This window comes from Brassica oleracea, unplaced genomic scaffold (assembly GCF_000695525.1).
Source record: "Brassica oleracea var. oleracea cultivar TO1000 unplaced genomic scaffold, BOL UnpScaffold00766, whole genome shotgun sequence".
NCBI lineage: Eukaryota > Viridiplantae > Streptophyta > Magnoliopsida > Brassicales > Brassicaceae > Brassica > Brassica oleracea.
In genome coordinates, this window is record NW_013617450.1 from 61,570 (window position 1) to 78,969 (window position 17,400).

General features: G+C 34.8%; 1 protein-coding gene and 1 pseudogene across 1 annotated transcript; one reads left to right on the top strand and one right to left on the bottom strand.

Moving 5' to 3' along the window:
* Positions 1 to 1,607: 1,607 nt before the first annotated feature.
* On the bottom strand, positions 1,608 to 3,973 carry LOC106320029. Its single transcript, XM_013758404.1, has 10 exons — positions 3,824 to 3,973; positions 3,218 to 3,491; positions 3,084 to 3,153; positions 2,862 to 2,986; positions 2,703 to 2,784; positions 2,486 to 2,654; positions 2,252 to 2,409; positions 2,039 to 2,153; positions 1,880 to 1,963; positions 1,608 to 1,736 (listed from the first exon to the last, which is right to left on the bottom strand). The coding sequence occupies exons 1-10, from the start codon at positions 3,971 to 3,973 to the stop codon at positions 1,608 to 1,610; spliced, it is 1,356 nt and encodes a 451-aa protein (XP_013613858.1).
* Positions 3,974 to 15,444: 11,471 nt separating this feature from the next.
* Positions 15,445 to 17,400, top strand: part of LOC106320032 — a 15,050-nt pseudogene continuing 13,094 nt past the window's right edge.

The window sequence follows — 17,400 nt, forward strand, 5'->3', positions numbered from 1 at the left end:
TGTAAATATATTCTCTTATTTTGGCAATATCATCGAAAGAGTTCAATGTTTTATTATGTCGAATGTTATGAAATTATAACCAGAGGGACATTTATAAAACATATACAACGTACATTAAGTTCTATCAAATGACATGAAACTTAAGCCTCGACCGATATAATATATGGATATGGATTATGTAGTACACCCATTGAAATGAATATGTCGTAGTTGCAATCAGTGTCTGAGATGGACATCTTTCGTGAACGTGACTTTAGTGCGATGTCCGAACATGTGACGTAGGTACGAAGATACAAATGTGACTTTTCTAAATTTTATTATGACAATGCATGCACTCTTTATAGTAACACATGTAATTTTATATTAAAATACATTTAAAGTTTAAAAAATATCTGGAAAATTACTCTAAATTGAACATAATAAAAATTAATCAATTTCTAAGATTAAATTGTAAATTTTATTAAATTTTGTTGGTTTGACTCGAAAAAAACAGTAACATGTTGTTTTTTAAAGAGAACACAAAATTTAAAAATAAAAATTATAAATTTTATTAAATTTTGTTGGTTTGACTCCAAGAACCAGTAACATGCTGTTTTTTAAAGAGAAGATAAAATTTTAAAATGCATGCACTCTTTATAGTAACACATGTAAATTTATATTAAAATACATTTAAAGTTAAAAAAATTATCTGGAAAATTACTCTAAATTGAACATAATAAAAATTAATCAATTTCTAAGATTAAATTGTAAATTTTATTAAATTTTGTTGGTTTGACTCGAAAAAACCAGTAACAAACTGCTTTTTAAAGAGAACACAAAATTAAAAAATAAAAAATAAAAATTGTAAACTTTATTAAATTTTGTTGGTTTGACTTGAAGAACCAATAACATGCGTTTTTTAAAGAGAACATAAAAATTTTAAATAAAAAATAGAAAGTGGTTTATATATTTTTTATTTCACTTGATAGAGTTGAAAAATTTTGGTCGCTTGCTTGTAATGAAAGCATGTGTCATACTGATTGTCTAGGTTTTACTGGTGACATGTTATTGTTGTTCTCATGCTCTAAAGTATTATTATTTTGTACTAATTATTGTTTTTCAGTTTTATTAATCTTACAAATATCATAAGAATATGTTTGACATAATCCGCAATATATGGTTTGAATTAATGTACGTAGGAGCGCTTACTTGGTCCGCAAGAATGTGTGTGAGCCAAAGAATCCACCATCATGTTTTAGACATATGGTTTCAAACCTGTGCAATATGCAGTCATGAGAAAATGTTGTAGATATCTTATTTAAGTAACTGGAAACTGGAATTGAATTGGATGTTTTACGTCAGGTGGATGTACGATATTTTTTTTTTGTTAATCTCGTATGGAATACACAATATACCAAACTTTTCCGACTTAAATCTATTAATACCAAATGTAGCCATAAAATACCAAATATAGAAATACCAAATGCATACTTGTTCACAATGAAAACAACTTCCAATGTAGAAATAAAAACACCAAACATAGAAACACCAAATGCATACTTGTTCATAAAAAAACTTAATTAATAAAGGGGGAAATAACTTTGGCTCCAGTTCCAATCTGCATTCATTTATGCCTTGCGTGCCTTCTTCACCTTTGCAGACGGTCCTTCAGGTTTGCAACCACCACACACGTCCACCTTACCACGCACCAATACTGCAGGGTGGTTGTCATCTGCATTGTCGTCGTCGCCCCCCCCCTAATAAATTTAAGAAGATCACTCTATATAAGGCTTACATCATCAACGAATTCCGGGCGTGGCACACAATCATCCTCACTGAGAATGCGCGAGATGATGAAGGTCTGATGATTCGCTGTGAAATTGTACGAACCCACCCTCACCTGGAACCTGTAAGTCTTCCCTCTAGCTATGTCTTTAACAAAGGGTGGGGCATCAGTTTCCTCCGGATTTACACCATCACCACCCTGTATAAACAATGATACAATGCTATGAATAAATAGACAGTACAAAAATATAGAACAAAGTAAAAGATCATATACCACGAGATGGACAGCTTCATAAGCCCTCATGTTATGGAGCTTCGCCATAACTCCATCAAAGCCAACAAACAAACCCTCCCCAGTTTCGTCAGCAATTGACATCTCCACACGGTACCTAGCGGACAGGAAAAATGTATCAAATGCTAAAGATGACTTACTGTTACGACAGTAAATTCAATGCAGACGATTAAGATGCTTAGAGTTAGCCCATACCGGATAACAGCAATTGCGTTGGTGTCGTTGCAAGGCACACACGTGAAAGATGAGACAGATCGTTGAAGTTTCCTGCAACACTTTGAACAGGAAACATAGCACCATCCATTGTCCATCTTGATTCCAGTCACTTTTCCGCTACAGATAAAGTCAATATCCTGCATAGTTGGAAGTCAGATTATGCCCATGATAGTACACATTTGATATGGAAGAAATATAATGCGGATTACATACCTGTGAAGGAGCGGTAATGACAAAATCATTTAGCTCAGCTATGCTCAGCGTCTCCACCTTAGCATAAGTCTTTAGCAGTGGAGCTACTGGCGCGAGGCCGGTGTCCTGTGCAACCAACCTGCTCACGACGATAACAACGTTCATGTACCTCTCCATATACAGTTTAAATCTAACACATTCAAGATATTTGTAAAAGCAACGAATCTGAAAATGCTACCTGTTCAAAAATATCTCGCCTGCATCTGTTTCATTGTGAAAGTATATGTGTGTGCCAGATGTGGCATTCAAATACAGACGACCTGCCTTATGAATAAGGCATAAACAATTTTGACATCATTATAAAGCTGGCCATGTATGTGTCAAACTGGTTGCTTACCTCCCACCATTCTCGGGTTCACACTGGTTATAACGACAACCTTTGGATCACCTCCCATCTTCTTGAGTTGATTATGTATCTTAACAGCCTGAGCCTCAAAGAGGCTAATGGTCACAGACGCGTCACTGATATCATTCGAAATCAGAACAGTTAGAAAAATGAAGTTATTAAAAGTGGACATAACAAAGCTCAAAAAACTTACTTTTCCATCTTGATCGTTGCCATGACACGATTCTTGTCTTGAGGAGGGTCAGTAACAGTACTCTTGACACCAGTAATCTCCCAATAAGGTCTGTGGAGAAATAGTATCAGATTTCCAATTCAGTAGTCAGAGGAGATGATATGAGAAGCATTACCTGGAAGCTGATTGTTAGAGTCCGCAAGACCAAGCATCCCACTGTAGTTAAGGAAGCGGAATGACTCCTGAGGTATCGGAACAGCCGGTTCAATGCTCTCATTGAAAGAGGTTGAGTCGCTCAACCGGATTAATAAGGAAGAGTCTGACAGACGGCAGTCCCTGTCACAGCAAGTGACATCAAAATTGGTTAGGGAGTAGACCGAACCAGCTTTCAGATTAGGCTGGTGTGTCGCGAGCCGGTTGAGACTCACATTCGCCGGCATCATTGTCGCCTGAACACAAATAAAAAAACACAGAATCTATTAACGAATGAAGCATCAGAATTTGCCAAAAAATCTTTGCGGAAAATAATTACCAAAATCATAAAAGAAAGCTTTTACGGTGGAGTTGATCAAACATGGAATTCAAGTGTATGAACATCAAATACTTAACAGAATCTAAATTCAAGGAAGCGGAGATGTGTAAAACATTGATCCGGTGATTTATTCAGACGGTGAAAGTGTATGAACATCAAATACCAGAAGCTGAAGAAGGACTCGGTGTGAAATATATCTATCATTTAAACGGGGAAACCAACACTAAAGGCGGAGCATGAATATAAAACCTGAGAATCAAGAAGGAGCATGTTGACTCCAATGTAATCTCCACCACGGCGTACACTCCATGACTCCCATAAACGGAGCAGGCGAACTTGGACAGTGGAGGAAGAGCGGCCAGGATGTAGATCGGAGAGGAAAACCAAAGCGTTAGCCATAACTCAAAATTTTTTATTTGCTTTTTAACTTTAGAATAGATGAGAGATGATTGTAAATGCAGAAATTCATACCTTTTTATAGCCAAACGAAATCGCCTCGCAGTCTCAAGAGCCATAATGAATATAGATCGTGGCTGTGGAGTAATGGAGGTTTTTATGAGGTTAATCGGTTACTGGTACTGTTAGAAAGGAGATGAAAGATCTAGACTGCGAAGAGGAATAGCCATGAGCTTTAGAGTTGTGAAGACAACCTCGCAATAAACCTAATGGAGGAAACACGGCGTTTCATCTGGATGCTTCTGTCGTTACGGGCCTCCCACACCAGAAGCCCAAATATGAATAAATGTGGATCAATGCACGAACCCAATAAAATAAATCGAACAGGTTAGAACAAAGAATGAGACACGTGTAATGCTCTCATTCCCCTATTTTCCTAGGTGGCAAGAGGAGAAGAGAATGAAAGTGTTCTTTATAATAATAGATATAAGATATGATCAGATATCGTCTAATTAATTATTGTTAATAATTATACATGTAATGTGCTTAATAGATATTCAATAGTGAAGGCCATCACAAGATTTGATTTTTTTAGTTAAGATTTAGTGACACAAATTAGATTGGTTTAATGATGTATAAAACGACAATGTTATAGGATAGTGGCAGTCAGTTGTAATTATTAGGGAAAAATCATGGTTAATTCATTTTTGTACTTCTGTTTTAGTAGATTAGATTATCACTATTGTAAAAAGATTAAAACGATAATCAACAAAAGTAAGGAAGTTAATACTTATAGTTTCATCACTAAAAACACATTCAAGAGATTCACCTCCAAAATTGTGTTTTGTTTCCACGAATGAAGTAGCTTCACTTGTACCTTTGAAATGTCCTTGAAGAGTTTGAGTTTCTTAAGAAGGACATAACTTTGGTGTTTTACCATTGTCATTTTTTTGTTTTGCTTTCATCAAAAGAATGCGTAGAAAAGAATGAAGAGAAGTATATATATATATATGCTAGTAGCGGCCGATATTAAATAGTATTTTGAAGTGTCTAATATCTTATATTTGAACTTCTATAATTAAATTTTTTTGTCGTAATTGTGTTAAATCATATCACAATCACGTGTGATCCTTTTCATATATTTGAATATGTCATGTCATCGTTTTCTTCTCAGAATGATTGTGGTGAAAACACATGCGTTGTAAGACCCGATCCCGGCCGTCTAGGCCACATACAAAGCCTCACGTCGCTCGGTCCACTTCCTGGCCGAACCCCTAAATTTTCACCCTTTATCTATAATATCGCCCGTAGGCGAGGGCTAACTTAGATCTTAGCTTAAGACTATCTTAGTCATGCCCTAGCTTAGATCATTTCAACTCATATGCAGCGGAATATTCTCTACTTAACCATTGGACCAAATCCAATCTAATACTTGTCCGGTCGAATCACCTCAACTGTGGTAAGTCTACCCAACTACCAACAAGCTCAAAGGTCGATCCTAAACCCAAATCAAGTCATACAAATCCGAGGTTCCATTCCCCTAAACCATTCTACCTAGATCTATACAAGTATTTCTAGATCATACTTAAGCCACATCCACGGAGCTTGTTAGCTCATAGGCCCAGCTGCTCTAGTTAATGAACTCGTAGACTAGCTGATCGAGCTGTCACACTCGAACTGAGCTAAGACCGAGCTATGGCCAGCTCCCATATACTGCGTCCAGCTCCTTTACTCTTCAAACAACTCCCTTAGGTACTTAGTCATTCAGCCAACCATGCCCACAGATTTAAGTAACCCTTGAGAGGTCTTCAAACAGCTAAGGATATGCATTTAGCCCTTCCAGGCTCATGCATCATCCAACATCCTTTCTTATCAGATTATGATACCAAGTCCAGCTCCTGGACTAATAATGCCCATCAGATCCTAAGTCAATCAACCAACCACCCCACATGACCCAGAACTGATGAGTCTTCACACTTACCTAACCGGCCATGGAACCATGTCCTAATGGAGCAGATCAGTCTAGCTCTTACAACCGATGCATCCTTTGATCAATCAGATCAGACACCTGATTCCATCTCCAATGAATCAGGTCGTCCATCCTTGCTCAAGATCAGATAACACACAGCCTTCCTTGAATAATAACACCCAAGCTCAGTACTTATGGTCCACACCACCAAGTACTAGCTATACTCTTCGTTATGGCTCTTAGCCAATGCTTTGCACATAGCTTACCAACACCAAGGTTGATAACTAACATTCCTTATGATCAATAATCATAAGTGACAAACATATCACAACACACAAGCATATGATCAGATAACCTAACACAAGGATCTATCATTGCATGGTTGGTTCCTTATCTAAACATCAATTTACTCTCAGGTGCAATTTTGACCTCAAGCAAACCTGCTCCAAAAATTAATTAAAATATGCCAATAATTATTATAAATCCCCAAAGTAGGTTTCCCATCAACAGAATCCAACCCAAAGGTCCGGATCATGTGAAACCTGACTTTGGTCATTCCAGCCGATGGCCATGGACAATCACTTCCTGAACCGGCCAAGGCCCTGGTTCAGTGCCTCCATGTAAACATAGTTTACATCACAATATATGATCTTCAAGGGGTGTGCCTTACTTGGCCTCAACCGCACCACAAGAGACATAATCATAAACCATAAATTAATCATAAAGTGTTACCTCATACTTGATCTCTCTAGATCTTGTGCCTTCCCTTATCATGGACGACCATGCTCCTCCAAAGCACGCCTCCATCAAGTCTTATCATCTACCTCCAGTTTTGATAAGATCCAATGATGGGTCGAACCCATCATCCCCTCCATGGAACTCCCATGAAACCACTTTCTACACTGCATCCGCCTTCAAGGCTGTTCATGCCATTGAGAGTGGAGTCCGACCTTCTCCCTTCTCTCTTGACCATTTTCGTGTGTTCCCAAGACATAGAGGAAGCCTAGGACGTGACATCCATGATCAAACACCATCAAGGGTCGTTTACAACTTCTCCTTTGATTGCCCACAAAACTGTCTCTTTGCTGTCTTCACACCAATTTCGGTATTGGATTGTTTAATCCAATACCTCTATTTTTCTCTGGTTTTCTTTGTGTTTCAGGGTGTGGGAAGAAGTCCTGACGTTCCTGCAAACCCACGGACTTGCCCTCCTTATATAGAAGAAGGGGTGGTTACTTCTTAACCATTGCATCCCTTCGGTATCATTTCTGGCCATTGATTTAATCAATGGTCCAGATCACACCCATTCGCCTATGGCAGTTACCAAACGTCTTGGGCCTGCTTATCCACTCCTAGACAAGTCACACTGAAGCCTATGCGGATTACCCAATCCCCTGGCTCAATCCCAAGAGCCCACCAGCCCATCGTCACACACGGGTCGCCCACATGGCCCGACCACTGTCCGGACCCGGCCCAACTGCCTGAGACGTGAACACTCAGTCCAGCTGAGTTGAGCTGATCCCCAGCTGACCCAGCTGAGTGAGCTAGTCCATCCAGCTCAGGGAGCTAACATACTTTACTAGAGCTCCAACCGAGCTTCGTCCAGCTGGTTGAGCTTCTTGCTTGCATCCCCTAGGTGCTAGACACTTCGTCCAGCTTTCTATATTCATCTTATTCAATCCTTCTAACTCCCTTGGTCTATTTCCAGACCTACACTAAGTTTTCTCCTGATCCATGCTGACTTACACTTGATGAGCTACCTTCGAGCTTCCATGAGCTGACTGAGCTTCACCATTGCATTGTCCAGCTACCGTAAGACTCGCCCAGCTCATTTGAGCTTGTCTCCGCCTTGTCTTAGTTAAGTCTCAGCTATCTGTTGTCCTTAACCATGCTAATGGATCATGATACGCTTGTCTTAAGGTCATGTGATCTGACTGGTGCGTCTCCTCGCACCAAGGTCTGTCCGGATGATCGTACCCAGGATCGGGGACACGACATGCGTAGAAGACGCTTATAAAAGTATATGATATATTATATGCTTCAATAGTACAATGTTGATCTTTGAATGTTTGATGGATTACAAAACTTTAACTATTACATTCTAACTCATGAAAGTTACATAAATGGACTCTAAAATTGATATTGCATGGTCCTCTCATATTTATGAACGACTGGAACAATAACATTGGTTTTATAAAATTGAAATAGATATGATATTAAAAAGATATAGAAATAAAGTACAAAATAAGATTAATATGCTAATACTTTCCACATTTGTGAAAAAAAAATCCTTTGCACTTCTTGTCAGCAGCATTAGGCTTCTTGAATGTTTCTTTGTGTTTACATTACCTTTTCTATGTATAATGGAATACGGATGGTTTTTAATGAGATTATTGTTTATATAATCAATTCTCAGTCTAATGTGTATATATCATCCAGAGAATATAGCTACTTCAATTCATTTTAGATAGGTCCTGAAATTAACCCAACTTGCAGCAACTTCTCGATTAAGAAGTTTACAATGAATATTTTGTATTGAAAGATACCTGATGCCAAATTGTTACCAGTAGACTGTAATAATTCAGTTTGTTGATTATGGGTTTAAAGCCCACCAGTTGGAAATGTAAGAATTTTGCAATTTGTGGAGCCTTATAATATTGCTTTGTGAGTCTTTTCCAACGATATCCATAAATACTTGAAAGATTTTTTTTGAGAATATAACATAGAAAGGGGATCGATAAGAGGGCCTAATATCACTCATTTACACATATAAACACCACTGATCCAGATCTCAACACTTAATGAAGACATCAATATTTCTATAAGGTTTAACTGGTTTTCTTCACTTAGATAATTATCTAAATTTAAATGAGTCAAATATAATTTCATCTCCCGCTGTTAATTTCTATAAAAAAAATAATTCCTGTTAGAATTTTCCGTCAATATTCCTTTAGTAAAAATGCTTAATTTTTGTTTATTTGCCTTCTTACTTGCTTCTCCCTGCAAATCGGTACTGTTTATCTGCATGAACAAGGAGATAATAAATATATTAGTAAACTAAGGATATACTGCAGATACTAGAAAACAAAATAATAACTTTATTTTCAAAAATGTCACAAAAGTGTATAATAACAATGGTGAATCCATTGCACAAAAAAAACAGTGATGAATCGATGCAAATGTAAAAATAATGAAGAATAAAGAGCAATAATAATACAATCTAGGTGTTGAAATATAAGGAGGTTTGATCTTTTATATAGAGAAGTTTGTTATTCTTAAGCTTCCCTAAAAAGTTATTTGTAAAACGCTTATTCTTAATTACAGATTTATCGTTCTTATGGAAAATAGAATCACATCTTATATTACTGACAATATAAAAGTTCATTAACTTATTTTTTATATAATAAATTAGAAGGTTTCTTTTCGATAACAATATTCGCCAGCATATTCGTTAATTACACCACCGGTATTATCATAGGGTTTTAATTTTTTGTTGAGACATTTGTACTGATCAGAAATTAAGGTTAGTGAAGTTTAATGAAACAACATAAAATTGAATATCTTATCTAAATTATATGCTGTTCCCCAAAGACCCTGCCTATATTAAATTGTATCATAATATAAAATAGACTAGGGTCGGACGGGCGGATATGCAAATGAACGAACAATATAAATATATTTTAAATTTTAATAAATTTTCAGTTTATTTTGAATTATAATTTTTACTATTTTTACTACAAATTTTACTATTTTTTTTTTATAAATTATATATTTGTTACTATAAAACAATTTATAAAAAAAATATAAGTAAACTGTCTCTCTTATTCCAAAATAAAATTCATAAGGAAGCAAATAAAAAAACTTTTAAAAGTGTTGTATGAGCTAAATACACTAAAATACTATGATTTTTTTTGTAACACCTCTATGAAAAATATTACTATTTACGATGTCATTTGTTAAACTATAAACATAAAACAATATATTGCAATCTAATTATAGTTAAAATATAGTTATGGATTAAAACTCAGTGTAAAAAGATAATTAAGATATTCTCAATAGGTATGCACAACTTATTTAATTCTATTATTAAATTTTAATACGTCAACAGCTTTTTTACTGTCTCCCTCCGTGATAATTTTTTTTAGATCCGAGAGCCCAACAGTGTTGTAGTGCCATCAAAAGGGCTTGTAGTTCACTCTCCAAAGAGTTTTGTACCTTCCTTCGCGCATTCTTTATAGTTACCTTCGCTGTCACTACACTGTCACGTAAAACCCACCATGCAGTTCCATTAAATTTTCATCGAGAAAAGACCCATCAGTGTTGCATTTGATCCAGTCTCGAGGAGTCAGAATCCAATGATGTTGTCGCTGCACCTCAGCAGTTCTTCTCCTCTGTTGAGTTGAGGCTCATCCCCTCCCATGCTCCCTGCTTGTTTCCATTCCTTTGCATCAGATTTAGCATATTGGAGGAGAAATTTCCAATGAAGATTACATTGTTAACAATATAAATTAAGATGTTTTAGTAAAAAGAAATTGATTCATAATTTAAAAAACATTAAACATACGGGACGAAAAAGATATTAGTCAAGTAACTGGAGGATTTGGTAGTAGAAATTGGAGGGATAATAAAATGGGTTTGAAATTGATGTGTCATTTTAATAAGGCTGACCCTAAGATTTTAAAAACCATAGAAATTTAGTAAATTAAATTAAAATTTTAAAATAATTTGAAGACTGATATTTATATATATATATATATATATATATATATATATATATATATCCTCTTAAAATGTTTGGGGGAGATTTGAATGTTTTATTGGGTTATCTAGAACTGGCCTCAATGACTGGTTTCCTCAATTTTGAATTTTATAATAAGACTAATATGTCTTCTTTTCACATTTTCCTAAAAGAAAAGCGCCTTTCTACTTCATCAACAATTTTAATTTAAATAAAAATACAATTATGGGAATATTTTGTGTAATCACTAATAATGTAACTACGTTGTGAATAACTAATCTTGCACATCGTTTTTCTTTTTCGTTCTACTAAAAATACGCCCAATATTTGTGAGGCTTTGATTATAAAATGAGAAATACCCTAGGATAGCAATAAAATTTTTTTTGTCACAATTATAGATTCTAAAGATCAAAATGACCAAAATATTTCATTAAATAAGTAAATATATATTTATACCCCTAGAGTTAACTAATTCAAACTTTAGGGTTTAGAGTTAAGGGGTGAGGATTTGGGATTGAGGTTTAAAATTTTATAAAATAAAAAATAAATATTAAAAATTTGAAAAAAAAAAAAAAAAATAGTTTCAAAAAGTATTTTCGAATTACAAAAAAAAAATTTGAAAAAATAAATAAATAAAAAATTTCGAAAAACAAAATTTCAAAAAAAAAATTATAAAAAGTTCGAATTTGAAAACATATAATCTAAAACTATAAATTTTTTTTATTTTATTTTTTATTTTTTTATTTTTTTATTTTTTTAATATATCCAGGGTATTAGAGTTCTTTTACCTATTAAATGAAACATTTTGGTCATTTTCCTCCTTGTGATCTATTTTTGTGACCAAAATTTTAAAATTGTCTATTCAGGGAGAATTGCCCTTATAAAATCTAGTGAAAAGCTTTTGATTAAAATTATATGTTGATGGTTTTGGCGGGATGGTTTATATAATTCTGTTATTTTATTTATAGCTGTGTTTTGGGTGTCCATAGTTAGTGCTTTATAATGTTGATGTGCTTGACGTTGGCGATGGCTCTTACAGTTTTTTTTTGGCTGGGTTGCCTAATGTTGAGATAGACAGATTCGCTACTTTTTGTGACCTTTGGGCTTGCTCCCTAATTGCATCTATAACGGTTTGGGGACTACTTAGGGGATGATTGGAAAAAGCCGTAACTTTATATTTTTTCTTTACAAATAAAAAAAAATCTGTAGCTTTAAAACATCTTTACAAAACATAATTGGCAAAATTTTGGGCTGTAGAAATAATTTAGGCTGTAGAGAGATCTTACAGCAATTCTAAAGCACTTGCCAATCAACCCCTAATGGTCACTCTCATGCTGTGAAAAAATGCTGAGTGTTTTTCTTTGAGGAAATATTACTGTGTAAAGTTTAAAAACTAACTCATGTACTTTTCTCGTGTTAGTTTTTCTCCCTGTTCGGGAACGCGCTATGCGCTATTCGGGCAGTCGGGTTGGGCCTAGCGTCTAAAGAGAAAATCGGAGATTAATCAAAAATTATGCGGGGCGGAATTTTTAAATTGTTTACTATGTTATAAATCATGTTAATCTTTAATTGTGTATAACATTAATACATTTTTATGTTTAAGATTGTATAAAACACAAATAGAATATATAAACTTAATATATTGCAAAAGATATTGTTTTTTACCAACGCCTGCAGAGAGCAAAGACGACACAGTTAAATGAATATAAACTCTTCTCCACATACAGAACCAGATTATGCACATCACAAACATACACAATTTGCCAAACCTTGCTCACGACCCATATCCATCAAACGATTAGGAGTGTCAAAGAAACTTAAGAAAATTCACTAATATGCGAAAAGATACATATCACACTAAAACCAGGATTCAAGAGCCACCAAATAAACTTACCAAAAGAGCATGGCCATGTGACTTAAGATCTTATTCCTCATGTGTTTCATGACTCTTTGCTCCTTTTTCAGAGAAGAAAATGGAGGTTCTCTTCACCATATTTTAAATTGATCAACTATATAAACATTTTTGAAATCCACAATTAGAAGATGAAACTTTTGGCTATTAAACCAAAATCATTGAACAAAATGTTTCAGACAATATTGCATACCTGGGCCGACAACTGTGTGTTGATCTCACAGATAACAAAATGGTTTGGCCTTCTGAGTGTGTGGCCTCCTTAAATGCCTTTAGTATATTTTTGAATTCTCCTCAACATTTTTATCCAGCAATAAGTGGCACCCATATCGACAAATATCAACTGAAAAGTTCGAAGTGAGATTTAGTGAGCTGTTGTTAAAATTGTTAAAGGAAGATGAAAGTTTGATATATAGTTGATTACCTTATGTTCATCAACGCTTGAGGTATATATCTCTTGCACAATCCTGTGAGCAGTATTTTCGAAAGTGGAAATGTGATATCTTAGCATTACATAAACATATGGTTAAGTTTCTCAGTTATGACAATTTACCCTTCTTAAATTGCAGTTTTTGCAACATCTGGTTCACCGATCAACACAAGGTTTTTCTTTCTCCTACTTGAGAGAATTTGAATGAGTCTACGGATTGTCATCTCTTCTTGTCAGGGGATAAATTTATCCTTGTCTCCAATGCCTCGTACTTGCCTGTCGGATCTGTCAAACATGATCAATAACACTCTTATTCACTGAAATTTCATTGGAATTTTCAACTATTGACCTCACAATGTGGTTACTGACCTTGGTGAATGACCGATTGTTTCCCTCTAATGGATTAAATAGCAGATTTCAAGCTCTTTTCAGAGATCTGAAAATCCTTAAGCGACTGTTTATCATCAACAAAAGACAGAAACAAATACTCCACTGAGATATAGGAGTCCGCTAAATCTTTCTTTTACTGTCTTGCTCTCTGAAACAGACCTTATCGACAATAGGTTCCAGACCCTTAAAGGTGGAATTCTAGAAAGAAAAGATCTGTTGGTATTTTACATATATTTGTTGTGTATATTTCGACGACCATAGACAGACCGAGATGACCAACTCAGGGGAAAGGAATCGCAGGCTTCATGCGTCGCCATCGCAGAAATGGAGAGACGAAATGAAGATCTGCGATCGAGAAATTAGAGTTAGAGTGTGAGTTCTATCGTTTCGGGCCGCAGAAAACAACATACCCAGAGCCCAACACGTAATAACCGACGAAAGCCCATCAAGATTCACGTTTAAATGAAACGCTGAGTTTCGTGACACGTGTCGCCGCGAGAAAAAACGACTTATCTAGCTGGCATCCCATGTTTCGCAAAGAGGAGGGATAAAACTCTCTTTTATATATAAAGATATCCTAAATTGTTGACGTAGGAATTTTTAATTTTCAACTATACATATAAATTATTCATATGTCATATATAGTTAATGTATATTGTCAATTTTCAAAATATCAGAAATCTTAGCCACAAATATGAATCGCTCATATGTTTATAATACGAACTAAGCTATTTAAATAGATGAATTTCTTTAAAAAAAAAAGATCATAAAAAAATATAACATGCTACATGTACAGTCATTCTAAAGTTTTCAAATCAAATAAAGTAGTTTAAATCAAATATCATTTGGTACAAAATGGTTTTGGTTAGCTTTGTTCGAGAATGTCATGTCAGTACGTTCTACAAGTATAGTCATATGTGGCATTGACATCACATTTGACTCATCAGTACACATCACAATTATGCCAAAGCCATGTAATATTCTTTGACCAATCAAATTATAATATTTCGCTTAAGTATGTACTTAATTATAGTATGATGCTGATTACCAATAAATAATCAATAATATTTATATTTTCTGCCACTTAAATATATTATTTGTAAAAATTTATAAATAAATATTTTAAAATTTATATGATAAATTAACTTTTGTAAAAATCCACGTAATTTGCGTGACACAAATCTAGTGTTTTCAGCAAATTAAATAACTATAAAATCTACAACAATTAAAGTTTAATATATTTCATATCACTATTCACATCCAAAGTTTATAAAATAGACAAAATTCAAATGCAAAATAGTTTGAAAATTGAGCATAGAATTTAGTTTTTGAAAGCATGACATAAACACAATTGCACAAATCGTCTTTGAGTTGTTGTCTTTGAGTTGTTTGTCACGTTTGTATTGCCTTTCCCTTTGGTTTTACTTTTTTTCAGTTGATATTATAATGGAGAGTTGATCTTCCCTTGAATTGCAAGTTGTCACATTTGTCAAGGTTCATCTGGAGTGCATTGGTTTTTGGTTTGATCATTCCAAATTAAAGGCTTTTCATTTTGATGTCCCAGTCAAAACTTTTTTTTTTTTTTTTTTTTTTTTTTTTTTTTTTTTTTTTTCAGCAGTCAAAACTTTAATTTGGAGATTTAGTATCGTAAGATTTTTTACCAGTAGAAAACACAAGCAATAAAGGATATGAAATTGGTTTGGGTTTGAGTTTGGATGTGTTGTTGTGTCAAAGGTTGGTAATTCCTAAAATTAACCTAAACTAAAGTACCATATTCCTAAAAATAGCAACATTAACTACCATAGCCACAAGTATGTTTTTTTTTTTCTCTTTCTCACCTTTTTCTAGGGTACCTCCCTAAGAAACCCACAGAAGATAAACATGAACACAAACCGTCACAACAAATTCATTTTACCTTAAATTTCCTTGATCAAAAGATAATAAAAACAATTTGAAACAAGAAGAAGCTTGAAATGACATCAAAATTTGTGATGCTATAGGCAAAAAGAAGAAAAAGGGAGAAGAGGCAAAGGGGATGGAAGACAGTCGTAGAGGATTATCTTCAACACCACAATCACGCAAGATCATGGTGATCGCTGACCCGACCCGTGAATCTGCAGCTGCTCTTCAACACGCTTTTTCACACGCGGAGCAGGACGAGCTCATCCTCATCCATGTTGAAAACAATGGTGGCTTATGGAAAACGCTTTCACGAGTTTCTTGAGATTGCCAAGATCTATTTCCTCCTCCTCTAGCACCAGCGGGTCCTCACCAGGCGCTGCTAATGCTAACGCTAACACTGCAAATACAGCTGCATCTTTGGCATCTGAGATTGGTCAAGGAGAAGGGAATTTCCTTGAACAGAAGAAACGGATATGTGAAATTTCTCAGCCGAAGGTGCGTGTGCACACCGAGTGTATTACCATGGAAGGCATCAAAGCTGCAGCTATTCTTCTTCATGGATGTTGGAATTCAAACCGGTTTATAACTATTTATAAATCAACCTATGAATTCATATGCCTAGAATCTCATTCAAATACTGAAAATAAATCTAGATCTTAGGGTTCCGAATATACATGGTTATTCGCAGCGGAAAGATGAATAAACCAAATCGAGATGTCTAGCACTCCAAACGTCGTGCCTCTACCGGTATCCACACGCACACAAACTGGATCAAAACGGGATGCTAGTGCCGTCGAGATCAAATCTCAGACAAACCTTTTGTCTCTTAGTTTTTAGGGTTTCACGTGAGATCACTGCACTCAACAATAGTCACATCCTCCTTTTTTTATAATCATCATTATAAACATAATTAGGTTAATGTGGCCTAAGCCCATATCCTTATTATTAAGGGGAGTGCACACACGTTCATTAACGTGTACGTATGTCATATATTTATATTATATACATTATATAATATAACATATAAAACCTAAATATATTTATAGTTATGATCCAATTTGCTTAGGTGTATGACCCTGTAGGATCATATAATATTAGTAATGAATTCTCAATTCATAGATTATAAGCGGTTTCTAGCAAAACATTATAACCACCTAATATTATACGATTGTCAATCTCGACGCTACGACTTTAACAAGAGTAAATACAAATGATTTTAGGACATTCCCAACAATCTCCCACTTGTACTAGAATCATCTATTCTCATAATCCCTTTGTCTCTATATATCGATCTCAGCATAAGGCAAGAACTTGTGTCATCCTTATTAAGCTAGATCACGTTTATCGAACTCTGATTTATACTGATAAAAACAAACGACTGACATTCACCTCTTTTGAGCACTGCCATGCATTTCCCAGTATCAAATCTTCGATACGCCCACAGATATTTATCTCCCGTTATATGGGAGAGACAAATCCCATATTGTTCCATCCCTGTTCCTTAACAGACTTCATAGAACACATAATCAATGTCTTTATAATCACAAGTTACGGCTGACGTTTGACAAGGTCAAAGTGAACTAATCCATAAATAAAGAATCATGACGAACTCAGGTATAAGGACTATATTCTATAGTCGTAATGAGAAACTCTCATGACACTCATATAACAATTTTATAGAGTTCTCATAGCGGGTCAGTCCGATCATGTGTTCTCTAACACATATCCATGTGATTGACTTCAATACCACATATTGAATGACTCCATGAAACTTAGTTATCAATCACCTAACATACTAGCCATTCATGGTCATTAATGTCCCAGCTTAACAACCTTGACTAGGGACCTCAGTAATTTATAGCATCTTTCACTGATAGGGTTTCATGATCAAGTCACGTACTTGATGACCTATAAGAATGATATAAATCATTTTGGGACTTTTATTTAATTATCCAATAATACAATAAATCTGAAACAATTTCTTTAATTTTAAAACATAACAAAATGTATGTAAACCTGAACATCATATCAAAAAAAAAAATCTCCCACTAGAATCAAGATCACATCTTAAGAAACTTTATGCCTATAG